The sequence below is a fragment of the Mesoplodon densirostris genome, chromosome 3, assembly GCF_025265405.1.
Source record: "Mesoplodon densirostris isolate mMesDen1 chromosome 3, mMesDen1 primary haplotype, whole genome shotgun sequence".
Taxonomy (NCBI): Eukaryota; Metazoa; Chordata; class Mammalia; order Artiodactyla; family Ziphiidae; genus Mesoplodon; species Mesoplodon densirostris.
The window spans coordinates 66,343,388-66,355,545 of NC_082663.1; the positions used below are offsets into that span (position 1 = coordinate 66,343,388).

Sequence of the window (12,158 nt, forward strand, 5' to 3'; positions counted from 1 at the left end):
AATTAAGGTTTTGTTTTGAATTCATTTCTGAACATCAGATTTAATATCCTTACCTAAAGAGCCATTCATGTGATGTGACTCCATTCCTCCTAATCCACCCATGGGACCATCTGACCCAGGGCCCATTGGAAACTGTTTTAAAAATGGAGAAAATGACTGTGATCACATTGAAAACAATTGTTCATCTCAATGTCACAATACCTATCTTTAACACTGTAAGACACTTCTATAACTTATTTTCATTTCCAAATTATGGAGACTATTTTCCTAGATTTTTTTCCAGCCTTCTAGATTCTCTAACTGGACTGCTACTTTCCCTCATTCCATCTTCTCTATGTTCTAGATCTTCAGGCTAATCCTCATTCATATCCAAAGTTTTCTTCAGATATCCTTAACCAGAAAGCACATATATTCCAGTGCAAATAAGAAGATAAGTATTCTATGCTATTGACAAATTTTGCTATTATAAACCAGAGGTAATTCTTAAGAAGCTGCTAAAGGTATTGGCTTATTAATAATAATAACTGAACATTATATGCCAACATTAACATTTTTCTTAGCAGACAATCTATCTTTGGTCAAATGGACATGATAAATAATTTCATCTTGCAGGTTAAATACATTTAGCTCCTTGGGGATAGCTGAATATAGCTAAGTCTTTTTGGCAGTCTCAACTATGTCAGTTCAGTCACAATTAGGCATTCAATAGCAGTTATATTTAACATTTTTTAAAGTAGTGATATTTCATTATCAAGTGAAACCTTACATTAGAAGCCTAGTACATCACAGATGTAAAGATATGTGCTGTGGTAGAGTTGGTGGTAGAGAGCCCATGACCTGCCCACTTAGTCTCTCCCTCAACTCCCTGGAATACTTCTAAGGAAACTCAGACTTCATTTTGAAGACAGGCTATCTATAATTACCTTATGTTTACAGTTAAGATAGATTACTGAAAACACTTGTTCTTAATATTTCCCATGCCCAAATCATTTCTTCCATGTTGTATGGTGCAGAATACTGAATGTGTTGCGTGTATGTATGTGTATAGATGGGATTGTGGTGGTTACTAATCATGTAGGCTTCGGGGGAAGATTGCCCTGAGTGGACACCCTGTATACCACTGACTCTGTGTGGAAAGAAGATAGCTTTCCATTACCGTGCTCACACAAACCACATGCTTATACATTTTCACAGGATAATGCCAATTCTGTTGCCTAAAACACATGGATGGATTGTGGTTTTTTTTTTTTTTTTTTTTTTTCAGTAAACAACTTGGAATATGCATGCCTCTAATGAGAGGTCAAAGAAATTAACTTTGAACTTACTGTTGTTTTTCAGGGTTTTTTTCAAAAGCATAGTTTAGATCTGGGCTGAGAAACTGGTGCCGGTGAGGCCAACAGCCTGTGAACCTCCTTGGTTTGGTCCTTTTATCCGGCCCCCACTATGCTTTAAACAACACTAAGACTGTAGGTATTATACTTGAAACACATAATACTGCAGTCCCAGTCCTCAGCAGGCATTTGCTTTGACTACCTCTGGCTGAAATGAATGACATTTGGAAGAGTGACATATTCAGCTTCTGCTTCTCTTGAATCTCTTATCTTTGTAACAAGTAAGAGAACCAGAATGGAACACACTTGGATGATATCAGTTTAGCTGTCTGCAGAAATGTCTTCAGTACCATATGCTCCTGGTTTCCTCCCTTATTTCCTCCCTTTCAAATATCAAGTTTTAAGATCTGAAATTGCAGTATGAAGAGCTTTTCTACATTTGTACTGCATTTCTAAAATGAACATTGTTCATGATCATATTCAGTGTTCTTTAAAATCTCTGTGAAAACACCTTTTAGACATTACTGACAGAAAATTGTTTCTTTTTCCTGAAAAAGAATTTATTTGATTATACAAAGGGAACACTGGTAACTGAAGGCAGTGCTGCTTAACAGAAATAATATGTAAGGTTCAAATGTGAACTACGTAAATAAATTTAGATTTATTAGCAGCCATGTTTAAAAAGTAAAATGAAACAGGTGAAGTTAATTTTAATAATTTTATTTACTTATATAATCAAAATTATCTATCAAAATAGTCAGTATAAAATTTTAATGAGCTATTTTATATATTTTTTCATATTAAGTCCTCAAAATCCAGGGTGTGTTTCATACCTGCAGCACATCTCAGTTTGGACTAGCCATATTTCAAGTACCATAACATACTGGACAATTTAAAGTTTCCCTTTGCTAGGAAGCTCAACTATAATATTTCATCCCCAGTTTTTGGTATACCTTTGGAAATTCTTTATATGTGTTTTGATTTTTCTTTAATTTGAGCTACCTTTTATTCATATATATATATCTATGTATTAACTGTATTTTCTTATATTTTTTTGTTAATATGTAGTCTTATAGATATCATTTTTCTGTACACGTTCGTGGAAAAATCATGACCTATGCTTTATTAAGTACACTCAAATTCTTTCTGTAGAACTGCTTCAGTTCTATATTTAAACTCCAGATTTCAAAAATTTAAAGAAAAACAGGCATATTCAACTTCCTAATTTAGTTTCAAGTTTATCAGGAAAAAAAACCCAACCACCTGAAGAAATCAGTGATGTGTAAAATGAGGTGAACATAGGATTACACATTAACTGTCACTTTCAAATAGTCAATATTAATTATTAGGTATTCGAGATAAAATAAGGCTACATATCAACATTTTATAATTAAGTTCTGTTTTACATTTACATTATATTGATATGAAATCTCTTGTTATATATTATGTTTTTTTCCAACCCAGAACATAGAATTTGATTTTTTGATATCCAGTAAGATCCTGGATAATAAAATATAAAGCTTAAACAGTATCAAGGAAAAGGAATGTACTTAGAGTTTGAGTCTTCAAATACATTACAAATATTTTTTAAAATGCATAGTTACATTAGGCCTGTTAGGTCCAGGAGGTACTGCATTCATTAAAGTATACATGTTGTCTCCAGAGTTGGTTGAGTCTGAAACAAAATATTACTGAATTAATATCTTTCATTATAATCTATGCCCAATTCATCACAAAATAATAATCAAAGATGATCTGGACACTTATGCATATTTATAGCTACAGCACTCGAAATAGTCATTACTAATGTTCAGAAACAAATATCTGTAAGTCATTTTCTGACCCCAAAATTATCATTCTGAGGTTGTAAATTAGGAATATCTACCTAATATATTAGGAATAATCACTTGAATAATTCAGATCAAAAGGAATATTACTTTAAAAGTCTAAAGAGTTACTGTAAATGTTTTCTTCTTTAAAAAACATGATCCCTTTTGATTTCTCTAAGCAATTTATATGTATACATATATCAGAAATCTCTTAAAATTCAGATTTAGTAGCTTTTTACTTATTATTTCCTTAGGCTTCTTATAGACCAATTAAAAAATAGTTTATTTAGCTAATAATTAATAAAAGCTGGTGGAATATCCTGGTTTAGTTCCCACAGAAAGATATTAGAACGAGACTATACAACTGGAATGAAAATTCTCTTGCTTGAAGTAAAAGCCAGCTTCCACTAGTACAACTTTTGATAAATTTCTTTTCATTCATTTTATTTTTGATTCATTATAATAAAAATAACTGTAGTGTATATCCACATAAATATATGTAACATTTTACATTTCATGTCTATTAGCTAGTCCTAATTAAGTCTCTGAGTATATGTGTTTATAATGTATAGCCTAGAGTGAATGGCTTAATATTTTATATTTAGGAACTATCAATTATAAAATGCTTTGCTATTTTTCCACAATTATATAGTTCTCTTAAATATAATGTTACAGGCTTCTATTTTGAAAAAGATGTTTTTCAAATGTTTTGTACTGATTCAAGGCAGAAGATAAAAATTATTTGCTTTCTCATGGCAATAACCATAGAGTGAGAAATGGGCAATTACTTTTCCTCTTGTTTTGTGATTATTAGACGTTAACTTATTATTTTAGAGTAGGTTAGATGCCATTTATACTTTGTAAACAGTGATCCATAAACCTAAATATTATTTTTTACTTCTAGATTAATACATCATATTGTTGAGAAAGTTGAAATGCCCGCCTCTGGTTGACCTCTGTTTGTTTATACTAAGTAAGCTCCTAATCTACTTTTGTGGCCTTAACTATTTTTACATCCTTATGTACACTATACTCCTGTCAACCCAGGCCACTTTTTCTTTCTTGCATATGATCATCCTTTTCCATCACCTTATTTTTGTTCTTTCTTCTCTGGGCATCTTCTCAACACAATTTCCACTTATTGAAATTATACTCTCACTATTCAAGGCCCATTGCCAATGCTACCTCTTCCATGAAGTTTTCCCCTGATACTTAAAAGTATGTGAGTGCTCTTCTACCACTGAATTCTGCTTTGCATTATAGTTAATATTTTGTCTTATTTTTCCCTCCTGCTTCAAACTAGGTTATAATTTCTTTGAGAGGAGGAAAGGGACCATATCTTACTCATGTTGTGTACTATAAACAATAAATATCTACTAACTTAGATTCAATTCATGGCATAAACTCTATCCCATAAAAATGTATCTTTCAGAAAAGCTGGAATTGTTTTTTAAACATAGGAAACCTTCAAATGGTTTTTTACCTTTATTAGCCTTACTAATTTTACTTACTAATTTTAGCAATTAATTTGAAAGGAAAATGGGCTGTATATTTAAAAATATGCAGAAAGAAAACTTTATTGCTTTTAAGACCAATCAAATATAATTGCATCTGAAAATGAAAAAACATTGAGTGAATAAGGTTGGTATTTTTTAGAAAATGTCTGATTTATTTTTATATACAAAAAAACTTTACAATAGATATTCTGGCACCTATTTTTTGGAGAGTGGGGGATACTGGCTTCATATTAGAGGACTGACTGTGATAAAGGATGAGTACATAAAAGAATAGGCAGAAAAGCTAGCAAGATATACTGGTGGCAATTTCTGGCTTGAAAGGAATAAGTGATAAGATTACTTATCACCTGAAAAGTTTAGTGTTACTCCAAAAACTTTCTTTGAGTATGTAGTGAAGTATTTATTAATCACATGCTACCTTCATAAATTAAACCTTAACTTCACCAAAAGGATTGCAAATGTGGGCAAGATGTTCAATTCATATACTTGTATCTTCAATGAATTTTGTTTCACTTCACTGAAGATGTTCTGAGGACAGAGATCCATGAGATATTTATGATATATTCCAAAGAGTTAGTGAGGCAACGTAAAATTTTGAATTAATCATCAAATTTATGCTTTTTCTAAATTAAAGATTCAAAACTTAAAAATATTGATTGGTATGATTAATGATATTTAATTTCAAACTTCTGTGTATCTTAGATTTCAACAAATTCGTAAGAACATACAAATTTAACAGTGCAACATAATAAAAAAATTTTTCTAATTATAAAAATTTCCCATATATTTCATTACCCAGAAGTTAAAACTGACAAAGTCTTAGTCTATTTCTTTGTTATCTACTTTTTAGATTTCAGGGTAATATATTTTAGTTTTTTTGGCCACACCGTGCGGCTTCCGGGATCTCAGTTCCCAAACCAGGGATCAAACCCATGCTCTCTACAGTGGAAGCATGGAGTCTTAACCACTGGACCATCAGGGAAGTCCCAGATTTCAGGGTAATATATTTTAAAATAACACTGTGATCATATTGTATTAAATCATGGACATTTATTTCTCTGTGTCATTAAAATTTCTTCGATAATAATTTTAATGGCTACATTTTAGTCCATAAAACATTAATTTAAAAACATCACTAAAATCGGATTAGGCATGAAGGTTGTTTCTATTATTTAACTATTGGCTATAACAAATGAGCATCATTCTCCTTGATTCTTGGATTGTACCTCCAGTCATTTCTAGTAGTAGGATTATAGTGTCAAGTGGTATGAGCTTTTTCACGGCTCTTGCTACATGTTGCCAGGAGCTTTCTAGGAGGGCTGTGCTACCATCAGAGGCCTCAAGGCACAACACATTTAATAGGTTGTATTAAAGTCTCAAAGGAAAGAGATATTTAAAATAACTACATGATTCCAGGAATATTAAAGTATTTTGGTTTAAAAGGTTAAAAAACTTTCCCCACTACATAGTGGGTTAGCTAACTAGTAAATACCTATAGACATGTAGGATAAATGATATTGTAAGCACGTCCACATCTATCTTAGATGCTAGATATGGTGGGGCTGATTTGCTGTATTAAACCTAATGGATCCATGTATTTCATGTGTTACTTATGCAGAATTTTTCTTAAGTTGTGAGGTTTGGATCTTTTCCACAGTCTCAAGCAAACTTTTAGTCAGATAAATTATTGGGCAATTCATACAGATCAACACAGTTTTCATTCTGATTAAATCTTATTACCTACACAACAATTTTCTAAATGCTTAAAGTAACTGGACAATAGTTACTTAAGAACACTATTTCTTCCTACTTGCTACCTCTACGCAACTTGTGAAACCACCAGTGACGTAGAGAATACTACTAACTTTCTTTCATAACAATTTCTGTATTTTGTGATTTTACTCTAAGAATCAAATGCCCACGTGGCTAGTTCGATTACAATACCTGCTGGACTAGGCATGATGGGTGTTCCTGGTGGCCCTCCACCTCCTGGAGGACCCTAAATAATTACACAAAATTTCAGTAAAAATAAGGCATTGCATTAAAAACAATATAAGGAAAAACAGAAGTTAGACTTTATAATAATCCAGTTTGAAAACAGAAGAGGAAATACATTTTCTCCATAATTTATTTTCTTTGAATGCACAATCATTTCAATGTTATGCAAAATATAATTTAGCTTAAATATGCTGAGATTGTTTTGACAAGTTTCCAAAAACAATGAGCCTGTAACGCTGATTTATGATTCATGGCTTAATGACATCAGGTATAAGGTTAAGGAGAAACCATTTAATAAGGCCTTTACAAATCCCATACAATAGAAATCATTCATGTGTATCTGTGATTTAGCTTACTGTAATTTTCTTACATTTTGTATCACTGGTTTTTATAGGCAACTGAAAATCAAAAGATATTCACGTTTAAAAAAATACATTGATGCTGTTTCTTCTGCCAGCATCAACTGCAACACTTTGGATGCACTGTACCTTCAGCTATCACATCAACTAGAAATGAGAGGTAATGCTGACTGATTTGAGGGTTTCTAAGGCTGTAGGTACACAATCAGTTTGAAATGGATGTTAGGTGACTCAAGTTAATTCAGTTATTTCATGCAACCAAAATGGATAATTCAGGCAATGAGTTTTAGAATGTTCAGACTTACAGTAATCAAATTAACTATTAAGTGGCTAAATTTTTGCTTCATTTGGAGTGCACAGACATAGCCCACTAATTATTTCAAATAATATATGTATTGCTATTTATTAAACAGCTTAAATTTACTTTCAAATAAGTCTATAATTTCATAAAACTATACATATCAAGCTTATTTTTAATTGACTTTAAGAAAAAATAGGTTTTACTCAAACTTTTTTACTTTCATAGAGATTGTACAAAAAGTTAGACTTGCTTAGCTTGTATAGCTTAAAGGAATACTGAGCACTAAGTTCACAGGTCCAAAACAGCGTGTGCTTTTCATTATGCTCACAGAACACTGTTTCCATGGAGGGTAAAATGCGCGTTGATCTTCTTCCTAAGTACTCCTTTTTTCCTACTCTGGTTAACCACCACCTCTGAAAGGTTCTTTAGGAAAGATTTTTTTTTTTTACCGGTTTACCCTTGCTACTCTGTTAGGCAATTCCCTCTAAATATTATAAACAAATTATCTTTTATGATGGCCTTGAGATACAGCAAGGATTATAATGTGATGATGGTTAAAAGGTCATTTGCAAGTTCAAGAGGTCATGTAAAACCTGCTGATTTGACGAATGTAAATAATTGGAAATTTTTAACATGTACTAAGTGATAAGAAGAAGAATAAGTGGTCTCGGTTTCTAAGAATGAAAACTAGCCCTCCTCCCCCAAATTACTAGTCATTATTCTGCTACCTAATTCTCTTTGTGATTGGGAGAAAGTTTAATGTCTTCTTAGACTTTGTGTATGGCAAGTGCGGTGGGGAGGAAGTGTAGATTATTCTGAAGAACTGCAAATTCAAGCATATCGTTGCGTTACTGGGATGGCTTTCTTCATGATTGGACAGTGTATTGCAGTGGTTTACAGAAACATATGCTGAAGTAAAACACAGTACTCAGGGCAATTTTGGCCAGATTGATAACTGTTTCACTGATGAACATCAACATATGTACTGAGGTTGGCAGACGAAACAACTCAATACAAATCAGATGTTCATTTCTTGGCCAACACACAGGGGCTCTTCTTAACATCTGGACAATTATTTCATTGCCCAAATAGAACATAACATCAATTCTTATGAGCAAACAAACCCAAATGTACTTACTACATAATTCCCAGGAGATGCTGAGGAGTATGGTATCTGGAACATGAACAGGACAAAAAATATACATATTTTGATTCATGTGGCAGTATGGAGACTGACCTAAAATGAATCTGTTTTCTAACTTTTGTCAAGGTTTAAAATTTATCACAAAGGATAAAGGCATTTATATATGTCTGAGTGCTAGAAAACTGAATAAAATGCAGAATTATCTTGATTTACAAAAAAGAGAGGATTTTAGTCAAGAGAAATTTAGATAGAATTACAGCTTCAAGTTATATTGATTTCAGGGCAGTTGTACTCACTGCTTGATACAATGACACTTATTTTGTAATTAAAAAGATATATATTTGTGCAGCTGAAAACCAGAAACCAGAATTTTTCAAATTAGTAGCCTTTACAGATGCAATTTCTAATTTATGTGCATTCTGGGATACATTATTTTTTTTAAAGACAGTTTCAGGCTACTATATTCATGCAGTAGTCAATACTTGATATATAAACCTCACTTTTTTCCCCCTTTCCTTTCTAATTAGCTTCTAGAAAACAATATAATGAATGCAAAAGATTTTGTTAATGTAAGTCTCCGAAGACTACTAATTTGTGTGGCTCAGATATGGGTAACATATTCCCTCTTTCCCTTCAAATCAGGCTCCTAACTAACTAAGCTCTTTTCTAGAGATTAGAAGGTATTAATACAACATTGCTATGATAATTTAAGAAACGAAAACTGGAAAACATATATTTAAAAATAACCCCTTAACTGTGGATATTAATAGAGAAGTTAAATCCAAATATTCTTTTTTCACACAAGCTCACTAGCTTACATCCTTCTGCACATCCAGAAGAGATATTTTTGCCTTATTCTGAAAAAAGCCAGTAAATTACTGTCTTCTTGGAGTAGGACAGCCAGGGCCAAAATAGGACCTTAAGAGTGGTGAAAAGATTATAATGCCTGTACCTAAATGTTCCCTCCACCCCAACTCCTTCCTGATAGTTAAACATGAGTAACATGAAATAATAAAGTAAGCAGAAAGAAATACAACAAAGTTATGGTTTTCCTTTGATTTTAATATTGAGTTATTTGAAAGCTCTCTCCTCACTGTTTGGTGTCCTTGCTTTGCCTTAAGCACAGACCACAGGTGTCTGAGCCTCTGGTTGGTCCACCTATGGGTAACTCAGCACTGCAGGTGGCCGTTACCGGAGTGTCCAGTATCACTAGTGATGACCATCACTTCTATGAGTATGCGGATCCCTATGGCAGTAGACATTTACTCGACTTGGTGAATGAATATAGCTTTGCTCTCTAGGGTCCTCTGCAGTTCATGATTACTATCCATCCTCTGCTTATTATTTTAAACATGTGCACCTGCCCTCTCCAAATCACCAACTTATCTGTTGGCTCCAGTTTTCACCTCCTTACAACTTTAGCACCTGGCTCATGTTCTTCTGCCTCTATTGCCTACCGTCATCCTTAAGCAACTTCAAGATATGATCTAACCACTCTTTAGATCTTTGGAATTTACACTCACTGCCTTTCCTTTCCTTTCCAATATACCCCCCTTTTCCATTTCTGAGCACGAATACATCCTAAAAGTCTTTGCACAGAGATCTAAACAACTTTCCTGACTGACATTTTTCTTGTTCCTCATGGCACTCACAAATAACACTCTATATTCCAATCAGAATCTTATCCTATCACAATTCCTCTTTAATTTTGGCTTACACTCACTGTTTCTACCTCATAGTCTTTTTTGCCCTCATTAAGGGAAAGGAGGATTTGGGCTCCTACCCCTAACACTTTACGGAACCTGCATTCTTGTAAATTACATCAGCATCTGCCAGCCTAGCCTGAGAAACAAAATATGACAATGTAGGTAGAAGTACTGTGTGGGTATAGAAGACGTATTTGAGCTGGGCAGCTAGGACGCTGTTGGAAATAGGGAGTCACAGGTTTGAGAGAGACATGTTCAAATTTATGTTTTAGTAAGATAACTCTAGAGGCATTATGGAACATGAATACCATTTAGGAGACCATTGCAAAAAGTCTAGGCAAGAGATAGTAAAAAGTGTTCTAGGCAGGGCTGATTAAGATACATAGGAGTAAGAGAATTTGACAGACTTTTCACAGATGTACTCCGCAGGGCTTGATGACAAACTGGGTGTGGTGGACAAGGGAAGGGAGAAGTTAAGGTGATCCTGAGGTTTCCAACTTGCTGACTGGGTGGATGATGGTGCTACTAATTTATATATAGGGAATTTAGGAAGTGGGGGACAAGTTTGGGGAATACCTGATATGTTGAATTGGAAAGCACTAATAGACACTGAGTTAGATCTGATCAACAGATATTTGGAAACAGAGGTCTAGAACTCATTCGAGATCAGGACTAGAGATAAAGCTTCAATTGAATAAATTTCCATTTTGTGCTGGGCACGAGACTTTAATCTAGGCTTTGATTAGATTTAGTGATAGTTGAAAATGTTAAAATGAAAAAAAACCAAAAAAGCCCAAGATTGGAATTAAAGAACATTACCAGTTAAGAAAGGGCGGATAATGTGACTGGAGGAAAATCAGGAGAAAATATCTTACAAAAAATCAAGCAAGTTAGACTTTCAAGAAGCAAGGAGTGGGGGCAGCTTGGCTAGGAAATGCCTAAACTGGGCTTATTTTTGAGCTCTGTCAGGCTCAAGTCTTTCAACCTTTCTGTGACACACCTAAGAATAAATAATAAAAAGGAATATGCTAGTACAAATATGGAAAAAATAAACATTATTTAAACGAAGAAAAGAAATGAAGAGACATTTAAACAAAACCAAGCTGTCAAATATTTCAAAGGTCAGGTATGCTGAGGACAGAAAATAAGTCATTATTTTTGGTTGGTAAGTAGAAGGTCACTAGTAACCTTCAGAATAGTACTTTTCATGGGGATTGAAATGGTTGAGAAGTCAACTCAATCAATCTTCGTCCATCACCTGTTATATCTCAGGCACTGCACTACCACATAGTAATGAAACAGAAAAGAGGATCAAAGAATTCACTGCCCAGGAGAATGGTAGTGAGGGATTCAATGTGTGAGAGACACTGGATGGTGGTTTGAGACTGAGGAGGGGTTGAGAGAAGTTTTCTATCAGTTGCCCCCTCCCAACTCTAGAGGAGTGAAAGACTGGGGGTTTTAAGGTTGTCTTGGGGTTTTGTTCATTGGCACAGTGTTAGGGAAAGTTCCAGCCAATGGAAAGGGACTGATGAAAACTCCTTTAGAAAATGAATGAGCAAGATATGCAGAGACATCAAGACATGGAATAAAGAGAACAGATAAAACAGTTAGCATTGAGAAGAACATTTCTGAGACAAGCGGAAAGAAAAACAATTAAAGGTCTTATAATATTGGAGGTAAGGGTAGAATTTGAAGAAATTTGAGTCTAATGGTGTTTTGTTTTTTTTCCTCTATAAAATATGAGACAAGTTTAGCTAATAGAGAAGGGGCTAAAGATAAGAAGTGCAGGAAAGGCAGGCGACTAAAGAAGAGTTAAAAAAAATTGCTGGTCACACATCGGTGAGGACTCAGCAGAGGTTGAAGGTTATAGATTTAAATTATAACACATTATGTTATAATGTTCAAAGACATGAAATCACCTTCAACTTCTTCACTTTCTTTATCCTCAAATCCAACAAGTCACCAGGTATTTT

At 33.7% G+C, this 12,158-nt stretch overlaps 1 protein-coding gene across 3 annotated transcripts in view; it reads right to left on the minus strand.

Moving 5' to 3' along the window:
* SSBP2 (single stranded DNA binding protein 2) overlaps positions 1–12,158 on the minus strand; it is a 309,703-nt gene that overhangs the window by 17,353 nt on the left and 280,192 nt on the right. For all 3 annotated transcript variants that reach the window (XM_060091793.1, XM_060091794.1, XM_060091792.1), the window contains 4 exons: positions 8,474–8,509; positions 6,622–6,676; positions 2,936–3,006; positions 54–132 (listed from right to left, as the gene is read on the minus strand). In XM_060091793.1, the coding sequence (XP_059947776.1) occupies positions 54–132; positions 2,936–3,006; positions 6,622–6,676; positions 8,474–8,509 (241 nt within the window). The remainder of the gene's footprint in view (positions 1–53; positions 133–2,935; positions 3,007–6,621; positions 6,677–8,473; positions 8,510–12,158) is intronic.